The 26735-nt window shown below is 51.3% G+C and overlaps 1 protein-coding gene across 6 annotated transcripts in view; it reads left to right on the top strand.

Annotated features, from left to right (window-relative positions):
- Positions 1 to 26735, top strand: part of FARP2 (FERM, ARH/RhoGEF and pleckstrin domain protein 2) — an 89224-nt gene that overhangs the window by 47060 nt on the left and 15429 nt on the right. For 5 of the 6 annotated variants that reach the window (XM_082396032.1, XM_082396034.1, XM_082396035.1 and 2 more), the window contains 8 exons: positions 2322 to 2447; positions 2538 to 2685; positions 8976 to 9071; positions 11084 to 11247; positions 11585 to 11653; positions 12188 to 12245; positions 14091 to 14322; positions 24392 to 24552. In XM_082396032.1, the coding sequence (XP_082252158.1) occupies positions 2322 to 2447; positions 2538 to 2685; positions 8976 to 9071; positions 11084 to 11247; positions 11585 to 11653; positions 12188 to 12245; positions 14091 to 14322; positions 24392 to 24552 (1054 nt within the window). The remainder of the gene's footprint in view (positions 1 to 2321; positions 2448 to 2537; positions 2686 to 8975; positions 9072 to 11083; positions 11248 to 11584; positions 11654 to 12187; positions 12246 to 14090; positions 14323 to 24391; positions 24553 to 26735) is intronic. The other variant, XM_082396033.1, reaches the window with a different exon arrangement.

Genomic DNA, 26735 nt, shown 5'->3' with positions numbered 1-26735 from the left:
TTGACACGGGTCTTAGCAATACAGTTGACCGTTGAACAGCCTGGGTGTGAACTGGGTGAGTCCCCTTATACACGGACTGTTTTCCCTAGTATATGCTGCATACTACACGGTCTGAGGCGGGTTGAATTCTCAGATGCAGAACCTCGGGTACAGAGGGCTGGCTGTAACTTACGTGCAGAGGGTCGGTGCCCCTAACCCCCGAGTTGTTCAGGGTCAACTGTATTTTTGTTTGGATCTGTCTGCTTAGGCAAGGGAAACAAAAGCAAAAATAAACAAATGGGACCTTATAAAACCAAAAACTTTTGTGCAGCAAAGGAAACCATCAACAAAACAAATGGCCACCTACTGAATAGAAGATATTTGCAAATTATATGTCTGCAAAAATATACAAAGAACTCATACAACTCAACATGAAAAAGGCAAACCACTTGATTAAAAACTGGGCAGAGGACCTGAAGAGACATGTTTCTAAAGAAGACAGACAGATGGCCAACAGACACATGAAAAGATGCTCAACATCACTAATTATCAGGGAAGGGCACATCAAAACCACAATGAGATACCACCTCACACCTGTCAGAATGGCTGTCATCAAAAAGACAAGCAATAACTCAGCAGACGAATGAGTAAAGAAGACGTGGTACGTATTGTACAATGGAACACTACTCAGCCGTAAAAAAGACAGAAACTTTGCCATTTGCAGCAGCCTCTGTGGACCTGGAGGGCATTGTGTAAGTGAAATAAGTCAGACAGAGAATGAGAAATACTGTATGATTTCACTTATGTGTGGAATCTAAAGCTACAACAAATTAGTGAGTATAACAAAAAAGAAACAGACTCAGATATAGAGAACAAACTACTGGTTTCTCATGGGGAGAGGGAAGCGGGAGGGGTGAGATAGGGGTAGGGGATTAAGAGGTACAGACTACTAAGTATAAAATAGATAAGCTACGAGGATGTACTGTACACGTAGGTAATATAGCCAATATTTTATAATAACTATAAACGGAGTATATAACCTTTAAAAATTGTGAATCATTATATTGCACACCTGTAGCTTGTATAACATTGGACATCAACTGTACTTCGATAGAAAAAAAAGACAAGAGGGGACTTCCCTAGTGGTCCAGAGGTCTGTGCTCCCAGTGCAGGGGGCCCAGGTTCAATCCCTGGTCGGGGAACTAGATCCGCATGCCACAACTAAGAGCCCGCACGCCGCAGCAAAGATCCTGCGTTGCTGCAACTAAGACCCAGAGCAGCCAAAATAAATAAATAATAAATAAATAAATAAATATTAAAAAAAAAAAAAAGACAAGAAGTAAGTGTTGGCAAGGATGTGGAGAAAAGGGAATCCTCGTGCACTGTTGGTGGGAATGAAAATTGCCGCAGCCACTATGGAAAATAGTATGGAGGTTCCCCAAAAATTTAAAAATAGACTCAGTACTCTGTAATGGCCTATATGGGAAAAGGATCGAAAAAAGAGTGGATGTATTAGATTCACTTTGCTCTACACCTGAAACTAACACAACATTGTAAATCAACTCTACTCCAATTAAAAAAATTTTTTTTTAAATAAATAAATAAAAATTAAAAATAGAGCTACCATATGATCCAGCAACTCCACTCCTGGGTATTTACCCAAAGAAAAGAGAAACACTAACTCGAAAAGATATATGCACCCCAGTGTTCATAGCAGCATAATTTACAATAGCCTAGATGCAGAAGCAGTGCCCATCAATAGATGAATGGGTAAAGAAGATGTGGTGGATATACAATGGAATCATCATCTTGTTGAAGGTGATTTATTAAAACATAAGTTAATAGATGTCTATATCAACTTCAAAGAACAGACATTTTAGTCAAAGAATGGAAATCACAAGAATGGCATAACGCAAACAGTTGTGTTATTCCTTAAAGATCCAAAAACTCAGGCAATCAGAAGTAAGAAGAAAAAAGAGTTGTTAATGGAAAATCCCACATGGAGGGTTTGGGACTTACCTGAGCATCCCGCCTTGGAGCTGCTCGGCGCCATGTGGGCCGCGTGCGAGGCGTCAATAAAACCAGTTGTTTTGGTGATTATATTTTTATTCATTTTGATAATTTCATTTTTATAAAAGTGTATTCTAATGGTTAGAATTGTACTTTTTGAAAATAGTTTTTTAAAGTTTTGAAATGGGTTTAATGAGATACTAGAGTTATCTGTGGTATTTCCTTTATTTACTATTTGTCTCTGCACGTAATGTTTGCACGTTACTTTGTGTTAAGATAAAATTATAAGGCTGAACATCTAATGAGTGCAAAGAAAACATTCGACCCACTAGGAAACGGATTACAGAACAGAAGCAAGCGGGCAGTTTCCGTGGCCTGTGTGCGGTGTTTTGTTTGATGTGGGAACATAAACATACAGTGAGTGACCGACCCTCTGAAGAACAGAGCCTCCTTTGTTGGTTTGTTTCTGTGGTCTGTTTTCCTGGTCGCTTCTGTCCTGTGTTTCGACTCTTTCAGAAGTGCTGTGATCATGCTGTCTTTTATTACAGGGGCCAGACGCCTGCCGAGTCGGATTTCCAGGTGCTGGAAATTGCCCGGAAGCTGGAAATGTACGGCATCAGGTTTCACACGGCTTCTGACAGGGAGGGGACCAAGATCAACCTGGCCGTTTCCCACATGGGCGTCCTCGTCTTCCAGGTAGGAGGGCGGCTGTGCTGTGGCTTCGCGGGGTTGTTTTACGTGCGCTGGGAAGTCTTTGTTGCTGAATCCGTCTTAGACTTGGAGGAAGAGCTTTGCGGACCCTCCGATCCGACCTCTCACCCGTTAGAGAAGTCGTCTTCTTGTCCTGGACTCACTGTCACGGGGCCCACGGCCCCCGGGGCGCTCAGTCACGTCCCACTGTCCTAATGTTGACAGAAGGTCGCCCCCTGGAACCTCAAGCCCGGGCTCTGGCTGCCCTGTGGGGTCTCCGCCACGGGTCACAGTCACCGTTTAAAGCACAAGACAGAGCAGCCTGGGGACCCTCCGAGGGCGGTGCTTGGGGTCCCGGCGATGTGTGCGGTAGCGGCGTTCGGATGGGTGAGTGTTACATAAATGGCCACTGAGTTGTGTTTGTGGTGAATGTCCGTGTGCCGGGCCGTGGGGTGTGACACGCCCGGAAACAGCTGCCAGGGCGCCGGCCTGCAGCTCCGGAGCCCTCGCCTTGCCGGGTGCTCCCGCCTCCCCTCCAGGAGCTGCCTGCTCCCGGCCCGTGAAGCCGGGCGCCTCCGGTGGAACGTGGTGCCCGGGGTTGGCGGTGGCGCTCTTGGCGTCCGGGGGCTGGCTTTGCGGCTCCTCCTCTGTGGCCCGTCTTCGCTGCCGGCGCCTGAAACGGCTGGTCTGATCCAGGCCTCCCTAATCAAGGACACTTCGTTTCTTCTGCTTTTCCTTTCTCAACTTAGCCAGCAAATTTCAATTTCCCGTCGGAAAAAAATTTAATTTTGCATTTAGAATGTCAGTTCTGTTACATTCCACCTAAAATCCAGGCCCTTTGAGTGGCGTCCAGCGTCTCCCACACCCGCTCCCTTTGATGGCGGTTCCTACCTGGCACAGAGGGGGAAATCACATCCCTCAGAATCAAGCCGTTGTCATTTTTCCAGAAAAGGACAAATAATTTATGACCAGGAGAAACTGTAAAAGCATGAGGTTAGCGACTTGAAATGAAAGGCGGCAGATTGAATTCATTTCCACTCCCTCAAAATCCCCACCGGCATGACAGTGAAGGAATTTTTGTTAACCTTGCATCAGTAAGAACAAAGAATGGAAAAGGAAACCGAGGCGCCTCCCTCCCCTCGGAAGGTGGAGATGAGGCGCCTCAGAGCGGGGTTCTGACGTCGGGCCCCGCTGCCGCCCTGGGAGCTGCCAGCCAGCAGCACTTCAGAGCCTCCTCTTGTAAAGACTTTCATCTGGAAACGCTTTCAAACGTCCCAAAAAGCCGTGAGAATGAGAGTAGCACACGGAGACCCCACGCAGCTGTCCCCCAGGTTCAGCTGTCACCATCTGCACCTCCCGCTGGCGTGTGTTCTCATCCCTGCCGCCCAGACGCACACAGTTTTCTCTGAAGCCTTGGGGAGTGAGCTGCACGCGTCGGGGCCTCTCCCCCGGGGACTTCAGTGTGCGTTTCCCGAGAGCAGAGTATGTTCCGTGTCGTGACCACGGTCGGTCACCGCTGAGGCCACGGGCTCTCCACACCTGGCACACGGGTCCGGCCCCACTCCTGTCAGCTGGCCAGTGGTCTCCCTGCAGGACCGGATCCCGTCTGCAACCAGGCTGTCATGCTGCAGTCGCCTTTAATCTGGAACATTCTTTTTTCTTTTATGAAGACGGTGTTGAAGAACACAGCCCCTTTGTAATAGAAAGTTCCTCGTCTGCGTTTGTCGGCTGTTTTCCTGTGATTAGATTCAGGTGACGTGTTCCCAGCTGGACCACTGCCCAGGTGACGTGTGTCCCCCTCGGGGGTCACACCCGAGATGCCACCTGGTCTCCCTGGCGATGCAAACCTTGATCCCTGTGTTTTCTGGTTCTTCTACTGTATAGTTACTGGTTTTCCTCTTTCAACTAATAAGCGGTCCATGGAGAGGCGCTTTAGGACACAGATGTTCTGTCCCTTGTCAGATGTCCCTTAGACTAGCATCCCCTGGCCAGTGTTTACCAGGATGGTCACTAACTCAGGCACACCCAGAGCCTTGCTGTTAAACACAGACGATGACCAAGGGTCGCCAGAAATTTGAGGAAAGCCTTTCTTCAAAGCAAGATGGTATTTGAGGGACAGGTACCAAATTTGTGGGAAGAAGAGACTCAGAAGAAACAGAAACTGTGCCGGGGGTGGAAGAGATGGTTCCTCAGAGAGGGTACTGTTTTTCCTCTACCAGATTCGCAAAACAGAAAAATCGCTCTACCCTGTATCACGTTCATGAGGAACCGGAACACAGCTTTAGCACGAGTGTGAACTTTTTCTCTTGTGATTTTTTATTCTGGCCTTGTTTGTAATAGTAAAATATTGGTAATTAATTATTAGGAGGCTGGTTAAATAAATGGTGGTGCATCCGTATTATGGGATAATTGGACAACTGTCCAAAGGTTGCAGGTGTTCTCTGTGTCCTGATACGTGAAACATTCTTTGGTAGCAGCAGCGCTGGAAGCTGGAGACGGAGGCTCTGCACGTGAAAGAGGACCGTTTCCAGCCCGGCATTCTGTGCCCTGGGCACCGTGACTCATGTACAGAGAGAAATTGAAAGCGTTTTCAGACATGCAGTTCCTGCACAGCCTTTTGAAGGCCAACACTGGAGGAGAGAGAAACTCGGATGGGAGTTGAGGAAACAGGGTGACTCGGATTGGAGAAGGCAGAGGGGCGGGCTGTGCTCGGATGGGGAGGACGTTCGTCAACATAAGGGACAGAGGTGGCCTCCAAGAAAGGGCTGATCGGGGGAGCTCCCTGGCGTCCAGTGGTCAGGACTCGGTGCTTTTGCTGCCAGGGCCCGGGTCCAATCCCTGGTTGGGGAACTGAGATCCCGCAAGCCGGGAGGTGTGGCCGGTGAGGGGGCAGGGGGAAGAACTGACCGGTGGCTTCATGGGTTAGACCATATCGAAGAGTTTTAAAGGTCTGCGGGGAAGTTTTGGGCTGAATTAGTGATGGGTACATAGAAATTAAGCAAATGAGAAGAGGCAGTTAGTGACTCAAGGAAAATTAAAAGCAAAGGAGCGGAATTCCCTGGTGGCACAGTGGTTAAGAATCCGCCTGCCAATGCAGGGGACACGGGTTTGAGCCCTGGTCCCGGAAGATCCCACATGCCACGGAGCAGCTAAGCCCGTGCACCGCAACTACTGAGCTTGCACTCTAGAGCCCGCGAGCCACAACTACTGAGCCCACGTGCCACAACTGCTGAAGCCCATGCACCTAGAGCCCATGCTCCGCAACAAGAGAAGCCACGACAATGAGAAGCCCGCGCACCGCAATGAAGAGTAGCCCCGCTCGCCGCAACTAGAGACAGCCCGCGCGCAGCAACAAAGGCCCAAAGCAGCCAAAATTAATTAATTAATTAATTTTAAAAAGCAAAGGAGAAAAGTATAGTTATAATTCAGGTTGGCTCAACTTGCAAGTAATACTTACGTGATCAGTAATATAAATACCGAATTTTAAATTTACCAAAAATGGAGGGAGTGTGAGGAGGGGTGGACGTGAGGTCGTGGTGGGTGTGGAAGTCCAGGAGACGAGATCTTGGAGCAGGGTGCAGTAGCAGCCTTGAAAGAGCTGTGTGGACATGCGGGTACAGATCCGGAAGGCAGTTCTGTCTGGGCCGGCCTGGAGAGCCCTGAGCCTCTGGGTGCTGTTTCAGGTCTTATTTGGCATTTACAGCTGAGCCATGGATTTTTTTGATAAAATCCAAAACGAAAGCAGTGGCTCTGAGCGTTGCACTGCTGGGTGAGTGTCAGGGTTGCCCAGGGCAGAGTGAGGGCAGTCATCCGTGGATTCTTTGTTTCCACTTTTGATTTATGACTCGGTTAAAGCCCTGGGATATGGTGATATTTTATTTTGACCCAAAGGGAAAATGGGAAGGCAAGCTTGCAGCTGGGAACAGTGTCTCTCGCTCTTCTCTGTGTCTTTCTGGGGAGGACAGGTCCTTCCCTGCCCCTCCTGCTGCCACCTGCTTTCTTAAGCCTTTGCCCTAGGCACCTACCATCTAGGGGTGAGAGCTGGCGGTGAGCATTTTCTTTTCCTTTCTTTGTTGATGTTTTATGGTTTGGTTGTTTTGTTTGCTTTTTTGAGAACACATTTGAAAACCCGCGAATATTTTACTTTGAGTAGTAGTTGAAGCGACTTCGTGTCTGGACAGTGTTGGGAGCTGGAGTACTTGGGTCTCATCTAGACCCTGTCATTTGTATCTTGGCCTCAAGGACATTTCTTAACTCAGGAATTTTTAAAACTGGATATAATTCACACATAACGTAAAGTTCACCATTTAAAAGTATAATTCAGTTGTTTTTAGTATATTCACAGAATTGTGTCACCGTCACCACTAACTCCAGAACGTTTAAATCCCAGCCTCACCCCATACACCGTAGCAGTCACTGCCCGCCCCTGACAACCACTCATCTGCTTTCTGTCTCTGCGGATTTCCTTTCTGGACATTCCTGTCAACGGCCTTTGTGCCTGACAGCTTTCCCCTGTTTCAGAGTTTGTCCGTGCCGTGCATGTTTCAGTGCCTCCTTCCTCTTTAATTGCTTAAGTTGTTGTGGTTTTTTTGTTTGTTTGTTTGTTTGTTTGTTTTAGTATCTCTGAAGGGAAAACATTCTTCACCTTGCCTCCCCCCATCTTGAATTTGTAGAAAAGAGTAAATGGTCATGATAGTCAAGAATAGACAAGAAAATGCCAGAAAAGTGTTTCAGTACATTTAACATTTTAATTCTGGAAACGTTTTACGGTTATAGAAGGGATACGAGAGCAGTAGAAAGCGCTCCTTCCCCAGAGACCGCATCCAGCTTCCACCAGGTGCCCCGGTCTCGGTGGTTTCAGAAGATCCGGTCTGAGGTCACGCGCTCTGCTCAGTCAGGATCCCGCTCTGACCTCTTCGGTCTGCAACTCTCTTCCTTCTCTCCTTGATTCTCCCGACCTTGATGCCTCGGAAGGTTCGAGGCCAGTCATTTTGTAACATGGGCCCCCCAGCACCTGCTGACGATCAGGCCCTAGTTAAGCTTCTTGGGCGGGTGAGTCACAGCAGCGAGAGAGTGCCTGGTCCAGCCCGTGCGGTGGCCCACGGTGCCTGTCTGTCCCATTGCCGGTGGTGGCAGCATCCATCACTTGGTTGGAAGGCGTTTGACAGGCTTCTTTGCTGCAAAGTGACTTTTTATCCTTTGTAATTAGTAAGCATTTTGTGGAGAGATACTTGAAGACTGTAAATTTCCCTGATGGTTGCCAAAAGGCAGCTTTTTAAATTCCATTCTTCATGATCCTAGGAGGGTTTTCTCCTCATTTGTTTATTGTCTTTACGTCACTGTGGACTCATGGGTTTGTATTAAAATCGTACTGTCACTCAAGTTATAATGCGGGTTATAATCTGATACTTGATCTGTTGTTGTTATTTGTTTCGATCTTGAAGTTGGCCCACGTCAGGGAGTCCCTTCAGGTGCCTCCTGTGCCCTTTGTGGTTTTTTTTAGATTTTTTTTGATGTAGACCATTTTTAAAGTCTTTATTGAATTTGTTACAATATTGCTTCTGTTTTATGCTTTGGTCTTTTGGCTGCGAGGCACGTGGGATCTTAGCTCCCCAACCAGAGATCGAACCCGCGCCCCCTGCATTGGAAGGTGCAGTCCTAACCACTGGACCACCAGGGAAGGAAGTCCCTCCTGTGTCCTTTTGACCTTTCCCTGTGGTTTTTTGAGCACTTGTTTACTTTCTTACACAATAAGATGGTCCAGGTTCCTTTGTTCTTTGCCTGCCCCACCCTGGAAGAGCAAAGGGCCCTGGTCTCCTTGGAGGACAAGATTGTTTAGAAGCTGAGGTCCTTGCCCAGTGTGCCCACTCTGGAGAGTCGGGAGTTCAGCCTTGGGTCCGGGTCCCATCCGGCACCCCTGGGAGCCCTGCATCCTTCCCTCTTCCCTTCAGTGAGAAACCCAGCTCAGCTCCAGCCCCGCCCGGCCACCACCAGGCCCCTCCCAGCCGCCCTCCTCGCAGTAGGGGGGCTTCAAAAATGTTCACTGTTAACACTGAAAAAAAGAGGTTGTAATAAAGCTTTATCAAAGAAATAAAGTTTTCTTCCTAAAACAGAGAGATTAGTGTGTTCAGTATTGACATTTTAATTCAGAGTCATTCCGAACATAAAATATCAGGGGCTTGCTGTGCTTTCTAGCAAGGATGTGACTTAAACCTTCTCTGTTTCATGAGAAATCATGTGCGTGCGTCTAGGTTACAAATGTGTTCCTCAACGAACGTCTGTCTCCTGAATTTCAGAGCAGCACCAAGATCAACACTTTCAACTGGTCCAGGCTCCGAAAGCTCAGCTTCAAGAGGAAAAGGTTTCTTATCAAACTCCACCCAGAGGTCCATGTAAGTATTATTTCGAGAACTTTTTAAATTATAAGAGAATTTACTCTGCTAGAATACTGAGTTTTTAATTACTTCTTTTTAAAATGTATTTATTTCTTTTTGGCTGTGTCGGGTCTTTGTTGCTGCTCGTGGGCTTTCTCTAGTTGCGGCGAGCGGGGGCTACTCTTCGTTGTGGTGCGCGGGCTTCTCATTGCGGTGCCGTCTCGTTGCGGAGCACGGGCTCTAGGGCACGTGGGCTGCAGTAGTTGTGGCATACGGGCTCAGTAGTTGTGGCGCACGGGCTTCGTTGCTCTGCAGCATGTGGGATCTTCCCAGACCAGGGCTCAAACCCGTGTCCCCTGCACCGGCAGGAGGATTCTTAACCACTGCACCACCAGGGAAGCCCCTTTAATTACTTTATGTATCGTTTCAGCATAACTCACATAAGAATTTAAGGACAGGATTCGGGACTGGGGACGGGCTTCGGGGTGACCTGCGCAGCACTTCTCACCTAGAGGACATATCAGCATCCCCGAGGCTCGGCTGTGGGGTTGGCCTGAGAGAGTGCACATGCGACAAGCTCCCAGGGCTGCTGAGAACTGTTGGTTTATTACAGCCAGTCCTTCTTTGGGTAAATAAAGCTGAAATACAGAGTGTTTAGCTGTGATCTGAAGAAGCGCCACAGCAAATCAGTGTCGGAGCTTCTGTCCAGAATGAAGAGAGGGGCGTTTCCAATATTCTCATGTGTCTTTGATTCAGAAATTGACCCTTTAATAGCTCTAATTGAAGTAGGCTTGATTTTCAGAAAATAAATGTTCCTTTCTTTTGAGATTGTGAGTCAGTAAGGTAATAATTAAATATAAATTTACTGAAATTAGTAAAAAGGGGAAAAAGTAAATGTCTGTAGAGTCTGATAGTTGGAAAAATCCAGTACGTCAGACTATTCAAAGATGTTCACATTGTTACATGTCTACTGTACAAAGGAAGTTAGGAAATAAAAAGTAGATTAGCTGAGCCGCTGTGGGATTGAAGCTTAGGAGGCTGTCAGCTTAGACACACTCTAGGAGATCAGAGCTCTGGGCCAATCTGGAGGAGAGGCTTCACCTAAGCTTTTCAAAGGCACTTGATTAGCTTTTGTCAAACCCCAGGGTCACGTGCGGCATGTAAGTGTGTTTGGTAGAAAGTATGAACAGATAGCTTAATTGTTTTTTACTCAAATATTTCTTCTGTGGATGAGAGAGAAGTATAAGGAATGCCAAAAACAGTACAAAATGCAAGTAAAAGGCTGCTTTTTTTTTTCTCTGTAAGTAAAAAAAAAAAGTTTCTGGCAGTTATTCTGAAAGGACAGGGAAAGAAGAGAATTACTGCTTTATATTCCAAAGCTACTCTTCTTTGGAATAGCATGATATTTCAAAGTTCCGAACTGTGTCTATCTCTGCACCTGGCAAGGTTACGTTTTATATCCCTAAGCACTTAGATTTTTAAGATTAAACATAGGAGTCAAAGTATTATACTCTTTCTGGAAAGTAATTTGGTAATAATATATCATAAGGTTCAAAAATGTGCATTGTTTCTGAGCTCAATATACCATTTCTAGGAATTTATCCTAAGGAATAACCATGAGAGACAATGCAGTAGTTTCTTCATGGTGATGTTTGTGAGCCTGAAAACCTTGTGTGTCCTGGGCATCTGAAACATCCCAGAAAACCCCCAGGAGAATGATTGGGTGATAATAGATAAATGCGTCAGCCGGCCTGGAAAGATGCCTTAGTTTCCTAGGTGGGAAAAGGTTACAAAGGTAAACTTCAGAATGTTAGCAGTTGTGTAACTGTAGATGACCACATTTTCCCGATGTTCCTACAATGAACATATATACCTTGTGTTTTTCTTCTCTTAAATGTAAACGGAACCAGAAGTCTTTGTATACAGCTTTGAGGAAGACAACGTCCTAATCTTTAACTTTGGAGTAGCCTTTTGCCTTCCTAAATTTCATTCTTGATGTAGTAACTCGAACCTTTGTCTTTTGTTCCCAGGGGCCTTACCAGGACACCCTGGAATTCGTGCTGGGGAGTAGGGACGCGTGTAAGAACTTCTGGAAGACGTGCGTGGAGTATCACACCTTCTTCAGACTTTCCGATCAGCCGAAGCCCAGAGCTAGAGGCGCCCTCTTCAGCAGGGGCTCCTCCTTCAGATACAGGTGGGGCAGCAGCGCCAGGTGGGCCTCGGCCTTGTCTGTGGGGCTGAGAACCCGACCAGCCTCAGCCAGGAAGGAGGTGGTGTGAACATTCCAGAGAACTACACACAGACTGCAGCTATTGTAAAACTGGAGAAAGCATCGCAAATAAAATAGTGGGAAAAATAGGCTTCATAAAAACTGTTTAGAAAACTGGCTATGCTTGTTGCAAAGCATAACTTTTAAATGTATATGTAAACTTATGAGAGAGGGTGGGCAAGTCTTACTTTCCCTTTTGTGAAGAATTAATGCTGTGAATTCCTGTTTATTCTTTTCTTTAAAATCTGATTTTTTTTCACAGTGGAAGAACTCAGAAGCAACTAGTGGATTATGTCAAAGATGGTGGGATAAAGAGGATTCCGTATGAAAGGTAATCTCTCATCTTCATGATGAAAAGTATGGGCTTTTAAAATTAACGTTTTAAATACTTTAACCTTTATTTGAATAAAAATCACTTCAAATATGTAAACGTGTATTCTGGCACTTGAGTTCTGTTTCTTTTATTTAATTTAATGGTAATAGGTTTGTATTTTACAGTTATTTACAGTTATTGTGTACAGATACAGATCATGCTTTTTGGTTCTAGTCTGTTTCGCTTAGCTTAGATGTAGTGTTTTTACATAGCATGGTAAACTTTGAATCTGAAAATTCATGTTGTTTCTTTGCATGTGGGACTTTTCCTTCAGTGTGAAGGGGATAATTTCTCCTCTTCTGGACGTGTATTTTTTGTTTGGATGCTTGTTTTCTGTTATCCTGCCATTTCTAGTTAGGTGCCTCATGGCATGTTAACAGAGTCTTGGCCACATTTTTATGTGAGTCCTTCTCGCGGCACAGCGTGTGCTGCTTTAGAAACAGGGGTCAGGCGAGGAGGGCTGGGGGCTCACAGCCTGTTCTCTGTTTGCAGAAAGCACAGCAAGACCCGGATGTCTCTCCGCGCCCTAAATGCCAACTTGCCGAGGCAGGTCAGTCCTTCTGCGTAAAACGTACACAATATAATCACCTGTCCTCTTTTGGGAAATAATCTGGCAATGTTGTAACAAGAGTCCTAAAATTAGCTTTGTCATTTGTGCGGAATTTCCAATCCTGGGACCCTGTTTGCAGAAAGGAGTCCTGAGTGAAGAGAAAGCTCTGTGCATTGAGATGTGTGACAGTGTTGTTTGTCATTCGAGAAATCCTAGCGACCACCGTCTGTGCCGGGTGAGTCACTGGCAGTTCTGGGCGTGTCCACGTGAGCCGCTACTCAAGAGCCTTTAAAAATCTCGTTTCGGGGGAATAGTGCGTGAGCAGGACGCGCCCAGAAAATATCCGTGCATGAAAGTAGCAGGGGGCAAAGCAGCGGGGGGCATGTCCTCATTGTGATTTAAAAAGACAAGTGTATGCACAGCGTCAAACATGATCTCTCAGCGATTGGATCCAGGCAGTTTTTATCTTCTCTTTGTGCTTCTCTCTATGTATTTTTTCTTCTCTTTGTGCAGTGGACACAGTGCTTTTTGTTGTCAGGAAAACAACTGAGAAGTACTACTTCTATAAAAGTGCAAAGTGAGGTTAAATGCCAGCTTAGGAGGTGGTTTGCTTAGTGAAGCCGTGTTCACTGAGTGGATCTTTTACTATTATCTTCAGGGTGAAAAGCAGGAGACAAATGCGTATGCCTGTGTGTTTGACACGATCACAGCTATATTAAAACAGGTACACACAGGCGCACACAAACACAGTAGACATTTGGCCACGGTGTCCCAGACGTGACAGTTGTGTGTTGCGAGGCCGGGACGTCGGTGACTCTGTGTTTCAGGTCTGCTTCTCTGCCATCTCTCCCTGTGTTCACATTTGCGTGTTGACTGCCACATGCAAGCATATTTTTACATAGAATCTTGCTCTTTTCATGTACTGTTATTTCACAACTTTCTGTGTGCGGCTGTATAGTTTCATATTTATACCTTTTTATTGCTGCACAAAGTTAATTTTTGTTGACAGTTTTGTCATTTATACTGTTACAGTATTTCCAGAAGCTTCACTTGTACCTCATATATTAAAGCTCGTGTGTCCTAAATTTTTTTTTAATTGGGTCTTTTAAATAAAAACTTTCTTTAACTCTTCTAGGTACGTTTTCTATTTTGGAATTCCTTGTTAAATCAACTGAAATTAAAAGAACTTATTTTTGTTTCTTTAACAAAGTTCAAATTTGTGAGTAGTCTAAAAGTTACATTTAAGCTTTCAGTTCTCTGATGCTGTCTCTTAAAAGTCACGGAGAATATGGAATATGGTGGATGATTAGGAAAAAGCCATGTGGTAGACACACGAAAAGAGATTAATCTGGGGCTTCCCTGGTGGCGCATTGGTTGGGAGTCTGCCTGCCAGTGCGGGGGACACGGGTTTGGGCCCTGGTCTGGGAGGATCCCACATGCCGCGGAGCAACTGGGCCCGTGAGCCACAACTGCTGAGCCTGCGCATCTGGAGCCTGTGCCCCGTAACGGGGGAGGACGCGACAGTGAGGGGCCCGCGCACCGCGATGAAGAGTGGCCCCCACTTGCCGCAACTAGAGAAAGCCCTCGCACGAAACGAGGACCCAGCACAGCCAAAAATAAATAAATAAATCCTTCCCCCCCCCCAAAAAAAAAAAGATTAATCTGCATTTACAGATCTTCAGTTCTAAAAGGAAAGGTCTGCCCTGCTGCCCTCCTTTGTAGAAGCTGCGGCAGAAATGTGTGGGTGCGGATGTACTCACCTGGGCCCAGTTAGCTTTGCGACTTCCCGGCAGCAGTTGCTCATTTCACGTGTTCCTTTTTCTCTCCTCCTGGTTTGCTCCCCAGAGCATCTTGTTCACCGAGGGCACAAGGGCTGCCGCGTCCCCGTCTTCAGCAAGTGCCTCCGTCTGCGCGGGCCCCGCCTCCGCTCCAGCCCCCGTGGGCCCGCTCGATTCCAAGGACTGCAGTGGCTCCCCGACGGGGCCCCCGGCTCCCAGCGCCAGGTGGCCAGCTGCGGAGAGGAGCGGCGTGGCCGCGGCCCAGCCCCCCGGGCCGCCGGCATTCCAGCCTTGCCAAGGTGCCGGGTTGGGTCGGGGCGTGAGGAGCCGTGGCCCCAGCAGCAATGAGGGGCTGAGTCGCGCCGCCCTAGGCCCAGAGGCAGGGGGTGCCGGCAGGGAGCGGGCGGGTCGCAGTGGCCATGGTGAGGGTGCCTTGACCGTGGGCCCCTCCCCTTCCAGGGGGGGGACCCCGTGTGGCCAGCAGAGCCGCCGGGGGGGCCCTGTTTTCACATTGACAAGAGCCCAGCTGCAGGCGTTCGAGGAGTTCAGAGATGGCGACCTGGCAGACATCTCCTTCTTTGCCGGAGGCTCTGAGGCCTTTCCTTTCCCCCTCGGCAGTCTGCGCCCGCAGGCCCTGCTGGGTGGCCGCCTGGGGTCTGCCCCGTCCAGCCCGGAGGGGTCCTCCCCGGAGCTGGCCCGTGGGAGCGGGGAGCGCGGCTTTGAGTTTGAGGAGGAGGGCAGCCTTGGCGACGCGCACCCCGCCGACACCTCGGAGCTGCTGGAGGTGAAGGCGCAGGCCAGCCTGGTTCAGCGCCTGCTCAGCCCGTCCGACACCAGCTCGCTCCGGATCCACCGGTCCGAGACCAGCTCCCTCAGCGACGCGCCGCTGCCCGGCAGCCTGTCTGCGCACACGCCCGGCTCTGCCACCCGGTCCGAGGCCAGCTCCATGGCCAACTTCCCCGCCTGCTCGGTCCGCTCCGAGGCCAGCTCGGCCTTCCATTTCTCGGACCTCGTCGACCAGTTAGAGCAGCTCAGCTACCCGCCCACGACGGCTGAGGACCCGAGCGGCTCCGACACAGACTCGTGGGGCTCCGAGGCCGAGGCCCCCCTAGACGTGAGCCTCTTCTTCGGTAACCCCTTTGCTCAGACAAGGGGAGAGAGAGTCCTTTTCGATCTGCAGAGTAACATAAAGAATTTGACTCCTGGAGAGCAGGTCGATGAAAACCTGTCCTGACGGTTCCCGGGTTCCCTCCCGGGTGACCCTCACCTGCTTGGGGGATGAGGGCTCAGATGGTCGGCTTTCAACACAGAAGGTGATTTGTGGTCATGGCTAGATATTCTTTTTTCCCCCTAATTCTCTGATTGATTGTTCCGTTTGGAATGCCAAAAAATTAAAACTTGCGCTTGGAGTGGTGTTAAAAGCTGTGCAGCAGGTTTAGAATGGATGAGTATCTCTAGCTCATCATTTGGGGCTGGTCATTTAGCCTTTGCAGCTTTATTCTGGCATTTGCTTTGATTCAGCTAAAGTGGTGCTATGTGTTTTGAATGTTACACGGTTCTGATTCATGTTGACCTTTAATGGAATATATGCCTTATGCCTGTTGCTGCTTTTTAAGGTGAGGTGTGCGGCCCATGATTAATTATGATGGAGGTTTTGTCTGATTTGACTACGCGAAATCTTGAGTAGGCCCCACAGGACCCAAATCCTGGGGAGGGCAGCGGGGGCTGCGGCCTCCTTGTGCTGTGTTCTGGGACTGCCCAGGGCGGCTCAGTGCCCGAGGCTTGGTTGCGTCCGTGACTTTGGATCCAAGGACTGTGCTTGGAGAGGCGTTGGTTTAATAACCTGCGGTGTAAGTGGGACTGTGTCCTTTCCACCTTCCTTGGGGGACGCCACGTACTCGGTTGCAGGGAAGGCAGAACCAGACACACCAACTGGCCCGAGAGGCATGGCGTTAGCTCGAGGCGGCCAGCCGTTTCCTTGGGGCCGACGGGGGCTTGTTCCCTGTGGGGAGTGGGCACCCGGGGCTTGGCCTCTTGTAGCAGTGGTGTCTCCTCCGGTCAGGTGTGCACCCGACACAGCTGCTGGCTGATTCTGATAGACCCCATCCGCACGCATCCATCCAGAGGCCATGGGCAAGGTCCTGTGTGCAGACAGGCCAAGGTGGCTGTGCCCCTGGGGGCACCGCGCTCCACACCCCGCGGACGTGGGGCCAGCGCTCAGCACAGGCTGCACGGCCGGGCCCCTCGAGGGCTGAATTTGTCACCGAGTCCCTGGCTGGGTCTTGTGCTTCCTTCCCGGTCTCACCTGGCGGAGCAGCGCCGTGTTTAAAGGTTAGTTTTCTTCCTGAAAGCCCCGTCCTCGCCGTGTGTGTGGACCCCGTTCCCGGCGGCCGCGTGGAGACGCCGGGGCTCCCCTGCAGGCTCGGTCGCCGTCCGTCGATGGTGTCGATGGTGTCGGTCGGGTACCAGCAGGGGCTTCAGCCTAACGGGCCGGTACTTTCCATCCTCGCAGCTGCCTTACCGCCACGCCAGGTCCCTCGTGGCTCCGGTCCTGGGACGTTCACACCCGCCGCCTCCGCTCCTCCCAGGCCACGGGTCCGTCTGCATTGCTGCTGACTGGCCGGCGTCTGTGGAGAGACCGTATGACCGTGACCGACGTCACTGGTGAGGATGGCACGTCTGGGACATTTTGTGTCACTGAAAAGACGCACCGTGGGCGTGTATGGCGAGGAGCCGATACGGAGGCGGTCCGTCCAGCGCTTTTCCTGAATCTTAGTTGACACGACGGCTGCCTCTGTCCTTGGTTGGTTGTTAGTCTCCTGACTGTGCCCGCCGACGCTCCGAACTAACAGAGTGTCCTTTTGTCTTTAAAGCAGCCCGTCCTGGTGTCTGGGCAGAAGGTCTGAGCCAGCGCAGCAGCCGGGGCTGCAGGATGCGGGGCGGTGGGGGGAGGGCGGTGGTCGTCGTCACATGTCAAAGAATCTGAATAAGTTCTGTTCTCAGACGTCTTTTACTGGGCCTTCCTGTTGAAGGTTCTGTCTTGTTTCTTCAATGAAACCTCATTTACGGGAGATAATTTTCTAGCTTTTGTTTAGACAGTTTTCAGGATATGCAGAAGCGGAAAGAGGCGTATCAGGAGTGAAGCCCAAGCCTGTTGGGCGGGGCCGTCCTGTTTCCCCCCCCCCACCATGTCCCCCCGGGTGTTGCCCCCCTCCTATAAAGTGGACCTGACGCGCGGATGACCTTCCTCAGTGCTCATGTGTCTCTGAAACGTAAGGCGCCTCCTCACTGGCCCCACGCAGACGTCACCCCACAAGGTAGACAAAGTGCTGGCCGACGTCTGGTTTGCTCAAATCGGGATCCAGGCCCGGTCCGCGTGCTGCTCAAAGCCAAGATAGCCCGTCTGTCTCCATCTGTCTCCTCTTCCTCTTTCCCATCTGTGCCGGTGACCTGCAGGGAAGCCGAGCGGCCTGGGCTCTCATCGGTCTGCCCCTCAGGCCCTGCAGCCCTGGAGGCTGGACCTGCAGCTGCACTGACTGCTGACCCCGACCCCTGACCCCCTGTTCCACGCATGGGCGGCGTGGCTCTAGAATGAGCCCAGCATCCCAGACGCTCTGTGGACACTGCTGGTGAAGGTGTTATTTTCAGATTCAGGGTTAGCTTTTTGGTCAGATTTGGAGAAATTTTGAACAACTTTCCTTTTCCAGAGTGTTCACAATATGTTTAATTTTACAGCTTTCCTTTTATGTTGAAACCATTTCTTTGATATCAGTTGTGGCTTCTTTGGACTCTGCCCCCAGCCCTTCTTCCCCTTCACTCAAGTGGGAGGAGCCCCCTCCCAGAGGGGACCCTTCAGCAACCGGGAAAGTGAGCCCGAAGGATGGATCCTACAGGTCCGGTCTTTCTGCTTGTAGCCCAGGCAGTGGCACTGTCGTGTTCTGTCTAGTAAGAGCTGGTTTATAGGAAACACTAAAATATCCAGAATGGTTCTGAGTGAGGCCAGCAGCGGGCCTTTCCTGGGTTTGCTGAAGGCTGTTCATTGTGATTGCCTTTTCTTCAAAAAAACATGTTATGCGGTGGCACCACCTTGGAAGGGTGGCCCCGTAGACCCGGATTACAGGATGAATGTGCAGATGGGAGTGGGACCCGCAGGCTTGGGAGCAGCCCTTCTCACGCCGGCACGGCCGCGGGGGAGCCTGGCACCGTCACCGCAGCCCAGAGGCAGTGCCCACCGTCCCCGCCGAGTCCCCTGGAGTGATGCACTCCGCTTACGTGGACTGTTTATGTTTACTAGCTATCAAGTCTATGATCGTCTTTCCGTTTCCAGCGTCTAACAACAGCACAGCCTCGTGTTAGTCAGGTTGACAGCACTAAAGCAGGTCACGGCGCGTCCTGTGTGTGCCTTTTCATATCACACAGGAGTTCTCTCAGTGCAGGGTTAGAGTAGGATTCCTTTTTCCAGTTAACACACGTTTTTAAAATGGTAGTAATGATGGAGGGATGGGCAATAAAGACCACACAAAACAGTTTAACATGGAGAACTTTCATCATCCCCAAGATCGTCACTTTGCACAGTCCTTTAATTGCTCTGGTGCCGTGTGTGTTGTGGTTTTCACCGCAGGCACCTTCGCACCTGCTGCCCTGGAGGAGTGGCTGAGCACCAGGTGTGCTGTGCTTCCGGTCCTGTGGCGCACACGGGTCACGACCCTACGTGTGTGTGACGAGGGATGCCAGTTGTGCATCTTCAGGGTACGCTGTTCCCTCCCGGTTCAGGGAGCACCAAAAAGAAATCCATTGTTAGAACAATTACTTTGTAGATGAAAAGGTTCACGTTCTCTCAGGCACTTAAAGTTGGGCATTTCAGTGTCTGTTCTCAAGGCCACGGAGTCACTCGTGGGATTGTGCCCCAGCCCCTGTCCTGAAGTGACAGAGCTTGTCGCAGCTGGCCGGGGCGCGGGGGCCGCTGTGGGACTGTCTCTCCACACGGCGCCCTGCCCACCGTGACCCTGGATGCTGTCTTTTGCGTGAACGTATCTATGTCCCCAGGAATGAGGAGAAAAGGGGATGGCATTTCTCTGTAAATCTGAACTCGTTCATTCTTTGAAGACACATTGACGTTGCCTGGTTTGTGGTTCTTGAAAATTTGTTTCCCGTTGAAATTGCCGTTTATAAATTTGCAGATATGTACTAATTCAGAACTCTTTGTTTACTCAATAAAATAAGGGAATATTTGCTGTGGATTTTGATGGCTTTTTTAGCTTCCTTTCCCTCTACTTGAGTATAGTTTTGATTTACACCCATGGAAGATTATCTCATGTGTCAGGTGAACCCCTGAAACAGCCCTGTATCTTTTCACATCACCACCGACGTCTGTCTTCATAGGCAGTTGGCCCCATGGCGCCCACAGACTGTCTCATGCCGGCCGTGGGTGGCGACGCCCCTATGGAAGGCCAGTCGGGGAGGTGCCTTGCTTTTCTCAGTGGCCCCGCTCGGGCCTGTCGTGGCCCCTGTGGTCAGTGTGCAGAGGGGGATGTAGGCGAGCTGGTGGTCTGCTGGCTCTGGGCCCGCACGAGCCTCCAAGGTGCCGGCTGAGAGCAACACCGTTGGCAGCGTTGGGGCTGAGCTGCACGGTTCTCGGGTTTATAGTGCACAGAACACGTGCTGTTGGCGTCTTAATTCTGAAAATGAGACCGTTTTATTGCCTTTTCCCTGCAGTCAGCTAGACCCCACCCGATAAAATCCCCGGCCCGAAGCGTGGCAGCTGCTCAGATTCTGAACTGGCCTTTCCTCCTGGACCCCCTCTCGGCTGCCGCGAGCTTCTGCTGCGTCCGCGGAGCTGCCCGCCTCTTCAGCCCCTCTCAGGCCTCGGGGCTGCCCCACTCCTGCGCAGCGGCTGCAGCAAGCCGGCTGAGGACGGGCTGCTCGGGGCGGCGCAGGCCCCTCGGGGCGGGGGCCGGGCTCCCTCTGGGGTCTCGAGGCACCTGGTGCCCAGTGTGCTGGGGGCGGGAGGCGGCTGGCAGCGTCTAGAAAAGCTCCTGTTGGCATGAACTCCCTGGGAGACCCCGCCTTAGAGCAGAGGACAGTGGTTCACGGGGGTCTCCACTTCTTCCCCCATCACACCAGCCCGTTCCTCACTGACGCCCCCCACTGCTGTCACCCCCGCGGGGATGAGGTGGCGACACCTCCGTGATGAACCCAGTAGATGTACAGGGTGACCAGTTAGGAGGGTAAAAATTGTGTGGCCTTTACTTTCCAAGAACGTTCACTCAGGTTGCATCTCCTTCCTAACGAACATCACCTACGCACTTCCTGGTTTACTTGAATAGTTTGTTTCGGGGCCCTTGCCTCTGTCGCTCCAATAGTTCAGAAGATCCATAAGTCACAGCTTCTCAAACTTCAGACAAAATGTGTCATTTATTAGAACAAGGACGCGCCCCCTGGACCACCTACACGACCTACACGTGTCGCGCAGAGGAGACCCCACACCTGGCGGGCGTCATCCGGACAAATGGCCCAGAGTGTGAATGAGTTGTAGGTTGGCACCCCCGTTTTTCTCAACAAGGAAGGAGTCTTGTTTGCTTAGAAGGAAACAGAAGAGAAGACTTGGGAAAATGCCCCTGGGTGTGCCATGAGTGTAGACGTCACCCCCTGAGTCTCAGGTGACCACAGCCATTTCCAGACTGAGCCGTCACAGCCCTGGGAGACGGACAAACACACAGCAGGAAGAAGGGGTGAGCTGGAGCTTGGACCTCTCGGAGTAGCCACTTTTTTACCTCCTACTTTTATTTTATGAACCATATTTCCTATAAGAGAGACTCGTGACATCCTAGTTCAGAAGTGGAGCCAGACGTGGTTTCCTGCGACTCATCAGGGTCACGCTTACCTGGGTTCTTCAGAAAAATCAGCTTTTCCCTTTTCTTATGGGATTAGTGGTCACTGTTCCAGCCATAGAGGGAGCTTCCAGATCTTACACTCTCTCCATCATGTTAACCTTCAAACTTGACCTTGAATTTTCCAAACTGGAGCTGACTCTTGCTCCGCTATAAGGCAAAAAGTTTCAAAATTGTTTATTTTATTACAGAGTTTTGAAGGAGAGAATTTAAAGGTATGAAATAAAAGTAGCTGAGCTTCCTGTCTAAATGTGATGTTTCTCTTTCATCACCTGGTCAGACGATAAGGAGGTTACACAAAGCACTGTACTGCGCTTCTCAAAACGATGTCAAAAATTATAAGATGGATATTTAGAAATGTTTGGAAATAAAGAATGCCACAGAGAAAATCATCTCCCAGGGTGGCTCACTGCTGAGTGACTGAGATGAAAGTTTTACCTTTTCAGTGTTTTTTTGGAGACGGTCAAACCTTGCACGTTTGGGAGCAGAGGCTGCCTGTGGACTCCGGGTGGACAGCAGAAACGGAGAGCTGTCCACCCATCCCAAAGCGTTTCCTTTTGGAAGCGTTTCCAGACCTGTCTCGTCTGCAAGGATTTGGTGGTTTTCGGTGCCACGGTGGGGCAGTAGCGCACCACCTACGTGTGAGCGGGTCCTGTGACTCAGAGCAACATTGACTCCTCCTGGCTGTTTGACAGTAGAGGAACCTTGGACGCAGAAGTCTGGGTTTACAAACATTTTAGATTCTTCACCATGTCAGTTAAGGCTACACATATTCTGTGGCACCTAAAACTTGACATTTAGCATCTTAAAAATGCTTAAGCCATCTGCCTGTTGGTGTGCATTCTAATACAGGTCGTCCACGTGGACCGGGCTTTCTAAGGTCAGAGCCTGTCACGCCACCACACGGTCCAGAGCAGGCTTCAGGCGCCCTGGCCGCTCCTGGAAGCGGCCAGCAGAGCCACGGCCCCACGGGCACGCTCTGGGTGTAGGGCCCACGCGTTACCGGCGTCACAACAGAGAAGCAGTGGCCCGCACGCTCCAGCAGCCTTGTTTACTGCCACTTGCTTGAAAAAGCTCCTCGCAGATTTGTTCACTTCATCTCGTAGCGTCTGTGTTGACAGAATTTGATGTAGGTATGATGTATTACATTTTGATGCGGCTGACAGATTTAATAAAAACAAATGTTTAATGTCTGTTGTGCTTTTTAATCGAGTCACTAAACTGTGAGTTGACAATTTTTGTGAAATAATAAGTACAGTTGTCCCTTGGTATTCACGGGAGATTGGTTCCAGGACCCCACAGATAGCAGAACCCCTTACAGGGAAGTCTCTAATGTGAGATGGCGTCATATTTGCATACAACCCACCCACATGCTCCCGGATACTTTAAATCATCTCTACATTAGGTACAACACCTAATCCAGTGTAAACGCTCTGTGAATAGTTGTAAATACAATGTAAGATGCTGTGTAAATAGTTGCCAGAGCGGCAAATTCAAGTGTTGCTTTTGGGGCCTTTCTGGAACGTTTTTCCCCCCGATATATTCCGTCCTCATTGATTGAATCTTCAGATGTGGAACCTGCAGATGTGAGGGCAGCCTTGTCTACAGTGATAATATCAGCGATGGCTTTTAACCTCCCTAGAACCAAAACAGTTTATTCCAGACGAGCTGTTTGTCCCGAGGGGGTCGCTTGCTGGGCTTCGGCCTCCTGCTCGTGGGCCCATTTGTCGGCCGCCGAGCCCACCCTGCCCGGGCCTGCCTGCAGCCTTGTCACAGGAGGCTTCAGAGCTAACACCACCTCCTCGCCTGTCCCCTTCTGCTCTGTAAAAATAAAGTCAGGTTTTGCAAGAACTCTGTGGTAAACCGTGCACTCGTAGCTTCCTGTCGGGCGGGAGGGCTGTGCGGGGCGGGAAGACGCGAGGGTCACCCCGTGGACTTGTTCGCAGAACCGGCGCGGGTGAGCGTCTTGGTGCTCACACCTCGAGCAACATACCTGGGAAGAATAAGTAGCCTATTAGTAGCTTCTACATCTTTTCTGAACTTTCACTGTATAGAGGTGTCTCATTATGCAATTCCGGGCTACTTAGGGACACAGCGGACCTTGGAGTGTGATCCTGAGCTGCTCGCCGGGAAACGAGCCTCTTCTGCAGCCAGAGGAGCCGTGCTCGGGCACAGCCCAGAGCCCTCGGTCGCTTTGGTCCCGCAGAAGTGACAGTGCAGGCCTGTCGGGGGAGGGGACGTAGGCAAGGCACGCTCTTTTAAGGTGGCTTAGCTTACTTTAAATGTGTAATAAAAGCAGATTTTAATAAAACTGGTTCCAATAATTTCACGTTCTTACGTTGTCCAGGTTTTCTAATGTCAGTGAACGTTTCTCTGTGTCTTAAATCTGTGTGGTTGTGAGAATCCCAGAGGAGAGCTCTGCTGTCCAGCGTTGGTAGCCCATCCGCAGAAGCCCTGGGTGGGGTCCCCGCTTCCCAGAGCTCTGAACTTGTCAATGTGAAAATAAGGGCTCCCCCCCGCCCTCAGGCCACGCTGGAGGGCTGCAGGGCCTTGTGTGTGGCAGCCCCGCCAGCAGGAAGCTCTCGGCACCAGCCTGCCTCCTACACACTTCACGCTTTAGGCTGAATAAACCAAGTTTTGGGTCTATAAACTGGTCACCGTGGGCAACTGCATTTGGTCCCCAATCACGGTGTGAAAGGATCTCGTTTTGAAACCCATTGTGTTACTTCTAGCGTTTTGTAAACCGACTTAATAATCATACTTAGAGATAATGGTAGTTTGGGTGTTAAAACGCTCTACATTTATAAACTCAAGGTAAATTTCTATCTTAAATTGCTTTTGAACAGTTAAATGTCTCTAAAACTCTGCTTTAAGGTAACTTTCAAATGTGGCATTTAATAGTTACTAATCTCTCATAGAAAAACATTAGAAATAAACCTTTGAGGATTTTTTTAAATAGAAAAGAGAATTTCTTGATCCCAAAATGTTGGATGAGATAGAACGAGGCCAGAATTTTGGCTTCAGTCTGGTCAAAAGCAAACATTATTTTCAGAAGGGGAAAAAATTAAGTATTAGTTACTTTTGTGGTATGATTCTAGAAATCAGAATAAAATCCTTGCTAACGAACAATTCAAGGAAGTAGAAAACAGTATGACGAGTGTGATCCAGTTTTTTAAGTGAATGGTTAGCCTTAGAATACACGTTCTTTTCCAGATAAGTCAGCTTCAGTTTGGCCTCTTACGTGTGCACCCTCCTCCCCGTTGGCTCTATCGCGGCCGCATCTTCCCCGGGAACCCAGAGCCCTGGGCCAAGCCGCCCTGGAGGTTCTCTGGGGAAGCGGGCTCTCACTTGTCACCTGTTCTCGCCGTTGCTTTATGTCACACTGAGGCCTGCGTGTCCCCGGAAGGGCCTGGTGGCAGGTGCTGTCCCTCGGGTCTGCCCTTCTTCATCTCTCGCTCCATCGCCCGTTCACTTCCAGGCCTTTCCATGGCGAGTCCTCAGCTTCCGTCCACCCGGAAGACCCCACCGAGCCTGAGCCCACTGGGCCCAGCCGAGCAGGGCTGCACTCCCCTGCTGAGCCCCGTCCTCAGCGACGCTGGCGGAGCCGGGATGGACGACCAGGAGGAGCCGAGACACAAGGTGGGTGGCCCCGGGGTGCTTGCTGCTGGGGGCCTGGGCAGCAGGGGCTGGGGGTTCCCCAGTCCTGAGACCCTCCCACCACCTCCGGGGCGCTCGGGGTCCCTCTGTGCCTAGATGGGCCTCCTTATTCCTTTCACCTTCCTGGCGCCCGTAGGTTCCAAGTGCGGGGCTGGATCCTGGGGGCCTCAGCCTCCCCGCTTTGCTGGGAGGAGGCCTGTGGGTCAGGCGAGGCCGTGGGGCTGGTGGCTGAGGCGGTTCTGGAGATGCGTCCCAGGGGCTGGGCGTGTGGACTCGCCGGGGAGGTGAGGCAGCTGACCCGCAGGCTCCTGTTCCACCTCGGGGAAGAGCGGGGTCGGTAGGCAGAGCGCCACGGACCAGGCAGAGAAACGTGCCCGCTCGCTGGTGAGGCCATAGCCTGAAGCATCGCCAGCGAGGCCCCGGCCCGCCAGATGCGCACTGGGAGACCCCCAGGTTTCCTGATGACTCCCCTGGCAGGTCCTGGAAGCCTCGGCGTCAGCTGGCCAGGCCTTGGGCTCCCGCGCCGGCATCTGACTGCCCAGCTGGGGGCGGGGGGGCTGCCCAACCCTCCCTCGGAGCCCGCGTGCCAGCTTGCTTCCTGGAATCCCTCCTCCTTACCGTGTCTCCCACTTGCTGTGCTGTTTCTCCTTTTTAATAGAAATTGCTGGGGACGCACAGTATTGGGAAGGCCTGAAAGGGAAGGTGGGGTTGCTCCCCTGCCTGTGTGTGGGCACCAGGCTCGGGGCTCTGTGGGGACAAAGCAGGGCCTCTCGCTCTGCTCTGACCCGGGGCCTGCGGGCAGGTCTGCTTGCTGGTGTGGCTGGCAGAGCAGCAGCTGCTTTGCTTTCTCTCCACTGAGTTTCCTACGAGGTGCTCTTTGCTCTGGAAATCAGGGGTTGGCCCTGGCTACCCAGGCTGGCCATCCACGAGCTGCTGCTGACCGCTCTACTGCTGGCGTCCCCTTGGCACCTGCAGTATCACTGTGACCTCAGAGGTGATGTTGCCGTGGTGGTTTCCGAGCGTCTCTCTGGGCACCTTCACCCGCCACGGGGAGAGGAGCTGGTCTCGGGCCTCAGTGGGGACCCAGGCAGGAAACCCTCACCGGCAGCGTGCGTGTGACGTGTCCGCAATCCGGACCAGAGCCGGGACGCTTGGCCACAGGGAGACCAGGGCAGGGAGGGCCGAAGCCTCCCAGACCAGGACCGTGGGCCTCTTGGGGCCGCTCTGACCCCAGAGAGCTCACTGAGCACACAAGCTCAGTGATTTTTTCAGTGGATTTGAAGAAGTCATTTTTTAATAGCATGAAGCCCAGAAAGAAAGAATTGACGAGCACGAAGTTTGGAAAGGCGGCCTGCAGGTGTCTGGGGCGGGACACCAGGAGATGGCGCAGGACCATGTAGCTGCCAGTGGTGTGGGAAAAGCTGGCATGAGAAGCAGCCTGCGGACGCTCCACACACAAGTCCCAGAGGGAGGACAGCAGGACAGGCTGTGAAGGGTCAGGTGGAACCTCCCAGTGTCCCACAGCTGAGGGGGCGGCTGCCGTAGCAGTGGCCTCCGGGACACACAGGAGGAGCGGCCTCTGCTGCCGCGACCTCCCTAAACTCCCCAGGGCCCCAGGGAGAAGTCTCAGACCCCACGGTGCAAACCCGGCCTCATCTTCCTCCCCAAACGGGTCACCTGCAGACTCAGACCCTCGCCCTGCTGCACTCCTTCCCTCAGCCGACTGGCCGCCTCCACCCACCCGGACCCTGACCGGCAGGGTCACCACCCCTCAGCCTGGCTCGCCCTTCCCTGCGCCTCCTGACCAGCCCCCGCCCCCAGACACATCCTGGGCCCCACGCACCACCATGTGCTCAGATAGGCCCCAAACACCCTGCCTTGCCGCCCCGCCGGTGACCACTTGGCTCACCTTGTACCCCCAATCCTTGACCTCTGGGCTGGCGCCCAGCCGCCCGGCCCCGCCCTCTCTAGGAGGCAGCTGTCTGTCCTGCCAGCCTCCACCCCACCTGCTCCCTTCGTCCTTCTGTGCGCTTTGCTGCCCGGCTGGGTCACTTCCCCGGTAGCTGGAGTTGCTTTCCTGCCTGGGAGGCTGTCAGCTCGAGGGCAGGGACCTCTGTTCCTGGGCACGTCCCAGGTGCCTGTTGGCACGGTGGACACGGGAGGGT

Source organism: Balaenoptera borealis (genome assembly GCF_965194805.1).
Source record: "Balaenoptera borealis genome assembly, chromosome: 6".
In the NCBI taxonomy this organism is placed as follows: Eukaryota; Metazoa; Chordata; class Mammalia; order Artiodactyla; family Balaenopteridae; genus Balaenoptera; species Balaenoptera borealis.
This window is presented reverse-complemented; position numbering and strand designations above follow the sequence as displayed.